This window comes from Euprymna scolopes, chromosome 23 (assembly GCF_053919585.1).
Source record: "Euprymna scolopes isolate OS-2025 chromosome 23, ASM5391958v1, whole genome shotgun sequence".
In the NCBI taxonomy this organism is placed as follows: Eukaryota; Metazoa; Mollusca; class Cephalopoda; order Sepiida; family Sepiolidae; genus Euprymna; species Euprymna scolopes.
Genome location: NC_136504.1, coordinates 56,756,563 through 56,771,562, shown reverse-complemented (window position 1 = coordinate 56,771,562; position 15,000 = coordinate 56,756,563). Strand labels below are relative to the sequence as shown.

The following is a 15,000-nucleotide window of genomic DNA, read 5'->3' as shown; positions in this document are numbered from 1 at the left end:
ACGATCGATGGTTTTATAAAAAAACAAAGCCAAACGCTATTTCTTTTTTTAGTAACACTATTTCTCTTTAGAGTAAGGAAGCCGAAGAGAGAGAGAGAGAGAGAGAGAGAGAGAGAGAGAGAGAGAGAGAGAGAGATCAGTTTACTTCATCTATATATATATATAAATCTCACTTTTCTGTTGAAATTTATGTATGTATGTATGTATGTATATATGTCTGCCTTAAACTTTTGACAGAGGTGACGGATGTTCATGAGATCGGTATTATTTTGAACCCGACGTCTCGGACGACAAATATCGAAAAATTGGCCAAAAACAATAAAACCTTCACTCTCAACTGGGCAGTTTTCTACAAGGAAAGGTCGATTTTTTGCGAGCCATTTTTGCAAGTCATCGTATCGGTTGGATTAACTTTGCTTAATTTTTACGTTCCGAATTTCCGGTCGCGTCATGGAGATTTTTTCCACCTTCGCGTCACGGGTTCGAGCTTGTCTGCCTAGCACTACTTTTGTATTTTTTGCTCACCCCCCCAAAACCCGGGCAACGCCGGAAACCCAGGTTAGTATACAATATAATGATACATTATAGTTCGCTACATTATTTATCTTATAAATAAGTCTGTAAAGAAATTGAAGGAAAGTAGAAGTCAATTTGCCTGCGCAATTCGGTATGTGAAAGCCGGGACTCTTTTTTAAGTATATATATATATATATATATATATATATATATATATATATATATATATATATATATATGGCTGAAGGTTAATCGAAAGACCAATCGGGGTTTGAAATACAACAAACTCCTCTGGCTGAACGTCTATCGGAAAACCAATCGGGGCTTGAAACACAAAAAGCACTTCTGACTGAATGTTGAAGTTGCTATGGTAAGTGATAGCTAATCATAAGAAACCGTTTGTTAGAAGAAATCGTATCAATAAAACGTGAATGTGGCAAAAGTTGCTATGGTAACCAATAGGCAATAAGAAAAAAAACTGTCGCTCCGTTCCTTACACTTTCTGAGAATTTTTGAACACAATAATTTCATTACAACTTTTGTTTTTCTGAACGAAAATTGAAAACATTTTTCAATATATAATGGAGAAAGTGGTCTATGAACTGTAAAAATTGTTTGAAATTTGGTCACAAAATGAGTGAGCGGTGAAGCTTTAAAGCAGTTCTAAATGAGTAAAACTACCACTTAACCATATATTTAAACACTACCGTGTTTGAATTACATATGCAATGACTTGGTTGATATCGACAATAATTATAGCGATTTAATGATAAAAATTGTGTTAAATTACAAAAAAAGCCTATCTTAAAATATTATGTTCATTAATTTTAAAGTTGTAACAGAGTACGGATGCGCGTATGGATGCAGCGGTATACGACAGCTAATGTATGCAAATGTCATAGCCGTGTGCGAGGTGGCATTACAGTGAAGAATAAGAAAAGAAGAAGAAGAAGAGGAAGAAGAAGAGGAAGAAGAAGAAATAAAACGATTATAATAAAAGAAAAACGTGGACCGAAAAGGACAGAAATAGACGTGTTACACATGCGGCCCGAGAGCGACGGGAAAAGATACGCCCTTAACATGACTGGACAAAGGCAGAGTACAACGTGTTCGACACGACAGCGTCTTTTTAAGTACATTGGATTACGAGAAGACTTTTCAACAAGAGACAAGGTTTTATTCTTGAAGTACCTGTAAATAAATGTCTTTTGTTTCAACTGAAAAAAAATAGTGAGTAGAATTCTTTTCTTTTGTTTGCTTCTCTGCGACTGTTTGTATACAACGTGTGGGTCCTGAATTTTAACAGGTGTGTAACATTACATAGTTAAGTAAATTCAATAAAAACTATTACTTTTAAAATTAATATATTTTATATTGAAAGATATGAAATGTAAGTTATTCATTTCAAAAAATACTTAAAACAAAATCTGAAAGTCGCCAGATGGCTTTTGTATAACAGAGTTAAAAACCTACCTCTACATACTTGAGCCAATACTCTCAACATGGCTCGTTTCAATCTCCAGAACCATGTCATAATCACGTAGGTATATTTCGGGTAACTGGCGATGAGGTACATTTCATGCTTATTAACTTTTGGCCTAATACCGACAGCAAAAACGGTGGCTTTGCGGTGTAATCGTTCCGCGTAGTACTTTGTCTTCCATGGGAATCTTGAGCGACCATCTGACAAAACGATAGCATAATTGCGGAAACTTGGCCTGTCACCTCTTAGAGTAGTGAACGAATATTCCACCAGGTATCTCAACGCTTTGTGGGTAAATGTTGGTCCCCCTTTGTAATGATAGCGGAGAAGATTGCAGACAAACAGAAGATCTAGTTTATCGTCGAATGCGTCCAGATCGTAGTGGACGAAAACGTCCAATGCGAATGTGATAATTCCGATGCGTGCTTTTCCATTTGCAATGTCGATACTCTTGATGAAAAACATTACAGAATCAACCATCTGGTTAAACTTCTTAGGCGAGATACTTCCTGACTCATCAACCGCAAACATAAAGTCACCTCGAATATCGCATTCTGTAAATGAGAGCAAAACAATAAACATTAGTTGAGTTTTTCATTATCCCGTTATTGTATTTCTGCTATGTTTAAAAGAATGCCGACGCACTAAGTAATATGCATATATCTTAATACCGTAGTATCTTTACCCTGCCAGTACATAGCCTCTCCATCATCAAGACTCCTACAGTTCCTTCACGTTAGCCACACACGGTAAATGGGTGCCTTGCGGCCCCAGGCTAAATCTGTAGGAGATCTCGGAGAAGTAGGGGACCCCAGAAGTAGTGCGTTATGGCCCACCGATGTGTGGACACGCCCTGGCACACTACCACCCCCACTCTACTGTCTTGTGGGTGCCATTGGTTGGGCGAAGACTAGGGAAACCGACCTGTTTTTTACACAGGAATCACCACTTATCAAGGCCCGGAGGTCACTCGAGGATACGGGTTAATAAGTATACAATAGTCAATGTTATTATAGCTTTTTTAACATAGGTAGTGGGACTTTTGTAAGTTGTGCGAGGCGGAGGGGCCATAGATTGAAGCTCAGACGAGCACCTGCCATGGAAATAACCATAAAGCAGAGGCAGGTTCAGTTAGACACAGTTAATCAGCGGAGAACCAGATCACTCTCTATAAAAAGATACCAGCGGATACACACTCAAGAATCAAAACAATGAAAAGAATATGCTGTTGTCCTAGCCCTAGTTATCACCTTGTATCCTCCATTTTTAATAAATAGGATATCATGATCATCAAAAATGCAATGTGAAAATAAATAAATAAAAATGATATCACTTTTGGGATGTTGATGATGCCTACGTTAAATCTCGAAAGACAAAGGATAACCTCTTACCTGCGCGTGTAATTGTGAGGCTAGGGTTGCACAATCCCAACCACACCTCTCCTGAATCAGAACTCGTTGAGTCCAGTACCAGGACGACTGGAAACAATGCCGAGATAAGTAGAGAGCACATACAACATCCGAAAGTCCAAAATTGTTCCCCATTTAGCACTGACCAGGCTCAACGTTGCTTAACTTCGGCGATCCAACAGGACCGGTGTGTCAATGTAATTATGCCGTACGTGATTTTGGGCTGTACGTTTTAAAAAAACGTACTTTTTTCTGTTTTAATTTTATTTATTTTCTTAGTGAAACCTTATTGTCTTGCAATAATGTCCCCCCCCCCCTCTGACACAATTTGTCATGGAAAATTTGTTCTTAAAATTGTAATGTAAAATTCGTTGTGAAATATTTAATACTTTATTAGTACCTTTAACACACGTGTTTCATGGTTTATTTTTTTTTTTTTAACTAATAGACCCAGAGTAAGTTAAATGTTTTTTTAATTCTTTAAACATATATTTAAGTAGAAATAATTATAATTGAATTAAAATCGAAAATTAATTCTACCGTCGCTGTGGAATTTCCCCAGTTCCGCCAATTAAACTGACTATCAAATAATGCACATAATTATCAACTAGTTTAATTAATTATGAAATAATGTAAGCAATCGGTTAATGTTATTAATTACCTTAAATGAAATCAAAATCTAAAATGTATGTTGAATGTGACGCTAGTTTGTTTTTGGCAAAATGTAAAAATAGAAAGAAAAAACGTTGTTAGTTTTGCAATTTGATTTTCGGCAAAATGAAGACAGAGAAAGAAAAAAAAAACGTTGTTAGTTTTGCAATTAAAGGTAAAATCAGATTTGTTCATTATCGTAATCATGAATCCAGGTGTAATTTTGATGACAAGCAAAATGCAGCAGCTGTCACTAATATCGACATTTTCCTATATACAGCACTTGGTATTCTCAAATACTCACCCAACTGGTACTAGTCACGCTTAACGTTGCTTAATTTTGGTGATCTAACGAGAACAGGTGTGTCAAGGCGATTATGCAGTATACAGCTCCTAATATACAAATCACGTGTATGCAATCGACGCCGCAAGAGCAACTAATTTGCATATTGCATTGATTACGTGTATGCAATCGACGTCGTGAAAGCAACTAATTTGCATATTGCATTGATTACGTGTATGCAATCGACGTCGTGAAAGCAACTAATTTGCATATTGCATGGATTACGTGTATGCAATCGACGTTGTAGAAGCAATTAATTTGCATATTGCATTGATTACGTGTATGCAATCGACGTCGTAAAAGCAACTAATTTGCATATTGCATTGGCTACGTGTATGCAATCGACGTCAATTTAATCGTGTTGATCTCCAACAACATTTATTATTTTAAAAGAAATACTATTATTACATGGTACAAATCGATTTATAAAACATCATTGAATGTTTACAATGTCCCGCTAGTATGAATGTATTCTTAGTAGTAAAATATATAAAACACGTTTTTAAATACTTACTGTATTCACAGTTTACTCCTACAAACGGGTGTGGGCAGTTACAGTAGTACGATGTTGAAATGGCGCAACACGATCCTCCATTTTGACAAGGGTGACTGTCGCAAGGACGTGGAATACCTGTAAGGCAAAAAAATAATATATATATATATATATATATATATATATATATATATATATATATATATATATGACTGGATGCGTAAAACTCAGGTCAGCGTGCTTGCTTGCTTGCTTGTAATGATGAATTCCAATTAAAATTAAAAAGCGGGTGAAGATAATCACACATATATGCAGAGGAGTATAATTAAATTTAATGTTAAAACAACCCAGAGCAATCAATCTATTTATCTATTTATCTATCTATATATTCTGTTTCATTTTAATATACTTTCGCCAAAATGTTTTTTTATGTAAAATATGTACTTAATCAATATATGTGATTTTTTTCCAAATATTTTCTTTCCGTTCTTATACATTAATTCCGTATAGTAACTATTCCATAGCTAGATATAACATTTACGGATCCAACGGGTTGTCTAGTACACTATTAACAGTACCCTTGGATGTTGTTAATGTCAGCTGAGTCTTAGACTTCCACTGGTACCATGTAATCCAGTGCTAGCTGCCTCATGGTCGGGTCGTCGGCGACTAAATCGGCTGTCCCGCCCGGGGTAACCTGGGTGAGGAGGGTGTGGGGATACCCAGCAGGACCAAAAACAAGACCTATCAAAGGTCGGATGAGCTTCTTATGAGCTAACGGCTATCTTCTGCAGCCAGAGTCGGTACCAACGTATCGACCTTGTCTTTCCTTGGGTTCTACCGGCTCTGGTCAAGTTCCACTCGTGCCGCTTGGGCAACGCACGAGTTTCTTCGCCCAGGCTCTCTCGCAACGGTGGATGTTGTATAAAGTATTGTTTTATGAAGAGAAATCGATGGTATTCATAGGAAAAAGAAATAGGTGAGATTAGAAAATCAAGCGGAAAATGCAGTTTTACAAATGTTTACCAGTTGCTATATGCTTCTCTTTCACTGTGAGGGATGTGACACAAGGACAGAAAGTGGGGATTGAAAAGCCGATGCACCAGATCGAGAAAGAGAATGCTATAGTTTGAGAATAGAATTTAGTAAATGTTTAAGTTTAACTAATCTGTACATAACTTTTCAAAAGGACATCTCATTGATGAACTATTCATTATGTTGTTTTCTAATTGATTTCCATATAAAACGTAATAACACTTGGTATTTTAGCCATTTCACAAATCAGACACAAGTCCAGAAGATGGGGCATTCAAAAGTATACAAGAGGCGTGTGCAATTTGTCCCCCCCACACCGCAATGTCTGAGCAGCTAGAAATTTCTTCAATATAGACGCTTCAGGAGATTAGCCATAAAATAACACCTTTCTAAAGAGAGAGAAGGAGAGTGAGAGAAAGAGAGAGAGAGAGAGAGAGAGAAAAGAGAGGGAGAGTAAATCCTGGGAGAGTGAACCTCCTAGAACTGCTTAGAACTATTAAGATAACTCATGTCGACAGAATCACGGTTACCAACGCAAAAACAGATATCTCGCTGCTCAACAACCTATACAGTTTCTCTGTAGATATAGTCAGGAATAGTAGCCCCACACGTCTAAGTGTCACTGTGTCTTGTTGGATAAATAAAGGTTTACAAAAATAGCACAGACTCTATTGGTTGATTGCCGAAGGCAGTTTAGAGGAAACACACCTGGCCGAAAGAACACTATGTGCATATAAAAGCAGAACAGGCAACTATCGACTGACCAACGAATCAATGCACATATTTTTTTTTTTTATGTGACTGGGGATGACTTTTATAGAATACTACTGGTTCACATCAAATTTCCGGTACGATAATATTATCTGTTTCGACTATCTACATAATAGTACGTTGGGCATTTCATGTTCGTATATACACTTTCAAATTTCACACACGTCTTAAAAATATAATTGAAGATCGTCAGAGCAGTAAAGAACGTGATTGGTGATTAATATGATGTCACTAAGGTAAACAATTTCGATTTTACCCATTTTAAAATAAATTGTTCCAAAATCAATTTATGCCGTTACGCTGATTATAACAGGCCCTCGTGTGACACGCACCCTGCGAGGGTTGAGTCGACTTCTTTCCGAAGTGAGCTGGATTTTGCTTTTGACATTTTATCCCCCTCTCTCTCTCTCTCTCTCTCTCTCTCTCTCTCTCTCTCTCTATATATATATATATATATATATATATATATATATGATTTTCAGAATGTGAGAAATTGTATATAATAAATTCCACAGCCAAACAACGTCGCAGCTCACAAGAGCCATGACAGTCAACGACCCGGAAGTTCAAGACTCGAGTTTCGCCCTCATTTGGGCTCATCAGTTAGACACATCCGAACTCAGGATTCGAAACCCGAGCCTCTTGCATGCGAGGCAAGCACTCTACCAACTACTGCCATTGCTCTTGTGAGCTGCGACGTTGTTTGGCTGTGGAATTTATTATATATATATATATATATATATATATATATATATATATATATCCTACTCTCTATCCCCTCTTTCTCTATTACACGCATGTATCTTCTAACACGTAAAGTTATTTTATTAGATTTTCAAAGTTAGACAAATAGTATTGAAGTTGTAAAAATTAAACCTTGTTTCTGACTTACCAATTTTTATTTATTATTGTTGTACCGTGTTATTGGCAATATATTATATATAATAACGTACTTGGCTACAATTTATTTAAAAATTTATTTAATCTACCCAGACGATTGTTGGTGTAAAATATTATTAAATATTCGTGAAGAAATAAAATTCAGCATTTGAAGAATATAATATAATTCGTCTATATAGAGTTTTAAAAGAAAGATGAAAACCTAAAATGAAGATGAAAGCCTTAAATTCTAGGAAATATATTAAATTCATCAACAACTGGTCGTTTATGTAATCCGCTCAAGCGAAATGATTTTTTTATTTCAAAATCTGGTATTCGGAAATAGTCATCCATATTGTACTTACCAAACTCAATGTTGCTTAATCTCGCTGATCTACCGAGAACCAATGCGTCAACGTGATTCTACCACTTCAGCGAGATGTACACGAGTTGTATATTGAAATTTAAGCAAAATCTTTCGGAATTTTACAATTTTCTTAAAATAATGAATCACTACTGCAATATAACAGTAGACAGTCACTGAAAATAAACAAAGCGTTAGCGGAGAGAAGCGCACGGGAAGCGCCTGTGTTTTACAACAAACGCATACTTTGCTGCACTTGTGGGTTGTCGCTAGTGAGCGATCAAGTAATAGAAATCAATTAATACAGTCTTTTTTACATACTATCTGGTATTCATTCTTCTCATGTTTGTGGCCGTATATCTGCATCATACATCATGTAGTGCTTGTTAAACTTAGGTGAATGACACAAGGGAGACTTGTCAGTTTTAAAGGTTTTATTGGGGAAAGAAGTCTGTTCACAAAGTGAGAGAGATAGATAGATAGATAGAGAGAGAGAGAGAGAGAGAGAGAGAAAGAGAGAGAGAGAGAGAGAGAGAGAGAGAGAGAGCAAAATTAATTCCTTACAAAACCAAGGCTAAAGTTAATTCTTTCTTATTTAATTTTCTTACATAACTTAAAAATAGTCGAGAAACGGCCAGGTCTCGAAGAAATTTCTCTTAGATTTCTATATTGTTAGATCGCCTCCTTCGTACTGCTTCAAAATTCTGTTACAAACTTCGAACACGTGATCATTTCTTATGTAATCATCGATCATGATTCCAGTGTGTTTTGTCAAGGGAGGTGACATTTTAATCACTGCATCAATCACACCAGGCGCATTAGGCACATATCCGTTCGCTGTCCGGCCACCCCAACACAAACTTAATGTAACACTTCCGAAAAATTCATACTAGTTAACAAAATCGTTACCTATCACTTATACAATCAAACAGTAAGTTAGGTCTTAAGGAAATTCAAACAAAAAATATATCGTTTTGCACATTGCAAAATAGACACACTTTTTTCCAGATTCAGATGCCCCAAAATGATTTGATTTTTTCGAGTTCACGATTTCGATTTTGATTAGTCGTCCCATTACTAATGGATACTATGAAAGGAATTGTACCTTTCCATATAATACTGACCCCAAACAACAGCCGATTCAGAACACAGCTATTTTCGCTCATTTGTTGATAACATCGCTCTTGAAATATCTGAAATTTCTCCGTCGAACTCGGGAATCTTAACGAAACCCTTTATTTAATCCACAAAGGTAGCTTGCTCCGTTTTATTTTGAGTGCCGCCTGCACTGAGTATTTAACCTTCCACAAGATTATAACATTACAACTGAATTTTAGCAAATACTTTAACCACTACGTCACAGATCTTGCAATAAGAAAGGTGAGTATAAAGAGCTTAAAATTTGCAAACACCCGCGATCTCATATCAAAAATGAAAAAGCAAAAAAGTAATTTATATAAATAAAATAAATGCAGCAAGGTTTTAAATTCTACCCGAGAATTCTTATTGAAACAAGTAAAGCAGGTCTAGTCCCCCGTGAGTGCACAGTGAACGAGGCATAAAAAATGACTAAGTTCAGCATTTACACCCCCCATTTAGCCCCCAAAGTACCCAGGGGACGTCAAATCCTAGTGAAAATGAAGAAACGCTGCTGTTTTAGGCCTTAACATATGTAAATTTGAGTTCTGCACCATGCAAAAACAGAAATGACTAAGTCCATCATTTGCACCCCCCCCCATTTAGCCCCCAAAGTCCCCCAGGCCTTAACATATTTACATTTGAGTTCAGCACCATGCAAAACTGCTAAATAGCAATAGACAGAAAATTTTGGACAAATATGGTAAAATAGTCCCAAAAAATGGAGTGTTTTTATTAGCCCTAAAAGAGCCCTTGGGGCACATGGAAGAGTTATCGCGAAGTACAGAAAAACAAAATTATATAAAAATCAATTAGTTACAACTTTTCAGACAGTTTATAAAAATCCAAGGCATCAATGTTTTTTAATAAACATAATAAAAGTGTGAATTTAGCCATTTTAACCCGAAATGTACCAGCAGGGATGGGGGCAACCGGAGTTTTTCTAAAAAATCCGTTCTGTTACTTTATTTTTACTCGTATCATGTTTAATGTTTGTGCAATATTTCAAAAAAAAAAAAATTCGAAGGTGTAGTTATGGAGAAAAGTGCGGACAGACGATCGGACGAACGGACAAAGGTAAATTTACAAATCTACTCTCCTTTTGTCGGGGGACCAAAAATAATTTATAGTCGACATTTTTTAAGAAAGGGAACGAGAAAAGTAAACGTGACAAATAACATCTATCGCATAAAAAATTGAACATTAACAATAACACATGAAATGATGCATTATTTAATAATCATCATTTTAGCAATTTCCGGTTATTTCGATTGACAATTTGATTCGAATATAATTTTTCTTGTTTTTTTTTTCTTTAAAGCAATGCTCTATGCTAATATTTAAAAAAAAATATTATATTGCCAAAAACACAGAACAAAAATAAATGAAAATTGTCTAGTTAGATGAAAATTTTCATTTGTCAACTTAAACGCTGCTTGATCTGATTTAAAAAAATCTGACAAGATAATTTTATGTTAGAAAAAACCCCAACCATTAACTAATTTGTAGATAAAAAATTATACTTTGAATTATGAGAATTTGTTACGTATGTTCGGTTACAGACACATATAAACTAATTGAGAACATGACAGAGATTGACACACACGTCTATATATATATATATATATATATATATATATATATGTAAAGCTGAACGTCTGTGTGTGTGTCTGGTCACGAATAGGCTCCTATATGGTTGACTATTAAGGAAAACTGATCACATATAATGATAAAAGATGTATCGAGACACAGGAATGGGTATGTTTGATCTGGCATAATGATGATTCATTAAAATTGTGGGGTCTGCGTACACGCCTGGTCCACAAAGTATGGAAATAAAAAATTAAAAAATTAAAAAAAACGTTTACAAGTGTTTTTGATATGGATGTAGATAAGAATACTTTGATAAGTATGTTTTAACTTAAATAGGGATAATATAATAAAATTGTGGGGTCTGCGTTTGCGCCTGGCCTCCATAGAATGGAAATAGACGAAAACTTTGATAAATACTTTCCATATCTATCTGCATAATTATGTTTCAGTTTGAAGAAATATGGTATAGTAAAATTCTGGGGTGTTCGTTGGCGCCCGACCTCCATAGAATGGAAATATGTCACAAAGTTTAACAAGGTTTTTATAGAGATCCACGGAATATTGTGATAAGTGTTTCCGTGTGAACAGGTATGGCATAATAAATTATGGGGTTTATCTATTTTATTTTTACTTTCATCATATTTTGCTTTGGTTTTGATACCCCCAAATTCGAAGCTATCTCTTTACAACCCTTCCGTTTCATAACCTATCATACTTTCATAAATCAGAGTCCATTTTCTGTAGCTGTTTTTGAACCCAGTCAACGACGGGTAATTTTGCTAGTATATATATATATATATATATATATATATATATATATATATATATATATATATATATATAATTATTAAAGTAAATAATTATGCCAGTCCCTATAAGAAACTTGTTTCTTATCGTTGAGCACTCAGTTGAATTAAAGTCGGTAAATTTAGCTCTCATGTGCAGATCATCATATAATGATTAGATCCCTCTGGCAGACGTTAAAAAGCATTTAAAAATAAATGTTTAAATTCAGCAGCATTTCTTGCGGTTAACATTAGCCGAATCAATTGGGTCCTTGCTAATGAAGCCAGGGATGGCTTCTGTCGACTGGTTTGAATCTATTGACTGGCGTTAATCGTGACACTCTGCACTGATGATTTCAGGAAAGGATGAATCACTAGTGTTTGGGTATTTATTAATATATATAATATGTCGAATAAGTTAGCGAAAGGTGTAGAAAATTTTCATTTAAATGAAGCCAGGAATGACTTGAGGGAAATAGGTTACTTGCTCCAAAAATTAGATGCCAACTGAATTTTTCTAAGCAGAAAAATTAAAAAAAAGTGTTCGTTTTTATATCAGTTATGCATGTATTAATTTAATTACTTTGTTTTCTTTTACACTTACACTCCCTCATTCCCCCCCCCACAAAAAAACACTGTTAAAATTTATTATTGGAATTTATTGTCAATTTTCGTTTTATGATTTGCTTGCTATTTTTCTCAAAACAAACACGTTTTTCAATTTTGAACCAACGTTTGTCCATGTGTTCTTTCCAAAAAAAAAAATAAAATAAAAAATAAATAAATAAATAAATAAAATAAAATAAAAAGCAACAAAGAAAAATTTCTATTCTTTTGAATCGAATTTTCAAATAGTCATACTAATAAAACACCTCCTAGCGTCGAATATGTTAGCAAAATGGGTACACAATTTCCATTCAAATCAAGTCGGGAATGATTCGTATAAAACAGCAGAGTTGCTCCAAGAATCACATACGTAAACTTTTCAAACTGTGTTCTTTCTTTATTTCAGTTAGTGAGAGAGGAACCTATCATCATACCACCCCTAAACATGTTAATTCAACTTACTTTAAGTAAGTATTATTATTTTTTTTTAATCGAAAGTAGACAATGCATTGCGAATGAGTTGTCGGTAACTCCTGTAACTCTCGCTTCTCCCAATTTGCCCCTCAGTCCTCGTTAGAATGAGTGATTTTTCTGACAAAGGGAGAAGAAAATCTGCGTGAGCAGTCCTCTGAGATGTCGGAAATTTTCTGTTTTTCATTCTATTTTTATTTACATGTAAATAAGGGTGCTGGAGGTAAACGTTTTAACTGGGCTGACGTTATTCGCTTGATAGTCAGAAACCCGAACCTTGGATTAACCACTAAGGAGGCCATTCTATCAGCATGTGCAAATTAACGGGGCTGCTTTATTGTCATTTGATGAATCGATTCTGGACCATGCATTAGCTTTTGGTGGGGCTTCTCGATTCCATATTCGTGAGTAATTGTTACGGCTTTACCTTATAATGGCCTATAAAAAACTTTCCCACTCTTTACTACTCTAACAAAGTCGTTAAACCTATTCAACAAATCTCAAAACTCCAAGATGAAAAGTCCCCAGAAATAATACAAGATTAAACGCAGAACGTAAACATCGAACGTAGACTCCACTACCATGTCTTCTAGTCCAACATCAGGGGTCTACGTTCCAAACTTCTATAGGTTGAAATCCAATTACAGGTGACCAAACCAGACATATTATCTCTCAGCGAAATGGTATTGGACAGAAGATTTTCCTAGATGAGTTCGTAATTAAAGGATACTCTAACAACATATAAATGTGACCCCCAAGATCGCCATGGCATGGAATATATGCCTATATTAGAGAAAGTTTTCTATGTGGTAGGGAATCCCCAGATAAAACCGTAAATTAACCTACATGTGCCTCCGGGTTGCACTTGCTCACATCACATATTTGCCCTCTATCGCTCACACAACAGCGGAATTACTCTTTATAAGAGCATATCTGAGAAAATTGACCACATCCTGTCTGCTCATCTTTCGGCTAACATTCATATCTGTGGACACTTTAATGTTCACAATGTGGAATCGTTAGTCCACTCAAACAAAACAGATGATGAGAGGTTCTGTCAGGATTTCTCCATTGCTTATAACCTAACTCAGATTATTCACGAACCCACCCGTGTACCCGACATTGACGGTCAGTATGCAAGTCTCCTAGACCTTTTTCCCACAACGTGCTCTGAGTTATGTTCATCCACTGAGATCTTCGGACTACTCGTTTGTCTCAATGAAGATAAAAACAAAATGTAAGTCCTCTTACGCACCTCTCCATCGTACAGTATATCGATACTCCATGGTTGACTGGGATAGCTTCCGTACATTTATATCAGATCTACCTCTGCGTTCCATGTTTAAAAAGAATGCGTCCTCTATCGCATTAGACCTGACGGAATGGTTAATTGTAGGTATAGACCGCTTCATACACTACAAAATTCCAGCTAAAACCTAACGGCTAGCTGTGGTTCTCTCCAGAATGTGTTGCTGCAATTGTGTACAGAAATCGCTTTTCCATTGCTTTCAACGTAATAAATATACTAAGACTAAAGCCGATTTCAGAACTGACAGAAACTGGCAAATAACAGACAGGATCCTGGAAGAAGCGTGTGCTCTATCTCATCTATCATCAATGGACCTGAAGTAATCTCGTCGGCATCGGAGAAAGCCAAACTCTTTGCCAAGAACTTTGCAGCTAATTCTACCCTATGGGATCAATGCCACCCCCATATTTCCTCCTGTGTCTGAAAACACGATATGCAACATGCAAACATATCTGCGTGGTGTTGCTAAACTAATAAAAACCCTTGATTTAAGTAAAGCAACAAGTCCTGACGGAATTCTTTATATAGTGGTGAAAAAGCTTTAACCAAAACTTACAAAGATGTTTAAGCAATGTCTAAATGAGAATTGCTCCCCAACACCCTAAAAAACTCCTCGGTATGCCCCGTATTTAAAAATGCAGATGATAGGTTATCTCTCTCTAGGTACAGACCAAAGTGTATCTTGTGCGTCATGAGTAAGTTGGTGGAATCTGTGTTAAATACAGTAGTCAACCACATCAGCAAAAATAACCCCCTCAGTGACATGCAATATGGTTTCCGTTTTTTTTTTTTATTACAGTTTCACTCCAAACAAGATAAATTGCCACTTTGATGTAGGGGGTTACTATCAGGGCAACAACTACTGGGGTACTATGTAGGGATTTGGGCAGCAAGATGTCGGTTCACGTTACACTTGAACTTCTGCATGCCAGTACTGTTGGGGAAGCAGGGACCTGGAATCGAATTCCAAAGTCTAGCGGTTCTGGGGAATAAACTATTGGAGTAGAAAGATCTTTTACATCTAGGGATCTCTACAGTGTGATGGTGGGATTTAGCAGCCTGTCGGGTTTGTCGAGGGTGCTCAAGTCATGGGGGCACAAGTGATTGCAGTTCGTCAGAGCATTCACCACTAAAATGCTTGTAGAACAGGCAGAT

At 36.0% G+C, this 15,000-nt stretch overlaps 1 protein-coding gene across 1 annotated transcript in view; it reads right to left on the bottom strand.

Annotated features, from left to right (window-relative positions):
* Positions 1 to 15,000, bottom strand: part of LOC145245911 (matrilin-1-like) — a 73,270-nt gene that overhangs the window by 27,968 nt on the left and 30,302 nt on the right. Inside the window, exons 5-6 of the mRNA XM_080107654.1 lie at positions 4,917 to 5,033; positions 1,990 to 2,553 (exon numbers count right to left, since the gene is read on the bottom strand). Coding sequence (XP_079963780.1) covers positions 1,990 to 2,553; positions 4,917 to 5,033 — 681 coding nt within the window. The remainder of the gene's footprint in view (positions 1 to 1,989; positions 2,554 to 4,916; positions 5,034 to 15,000) is intronic.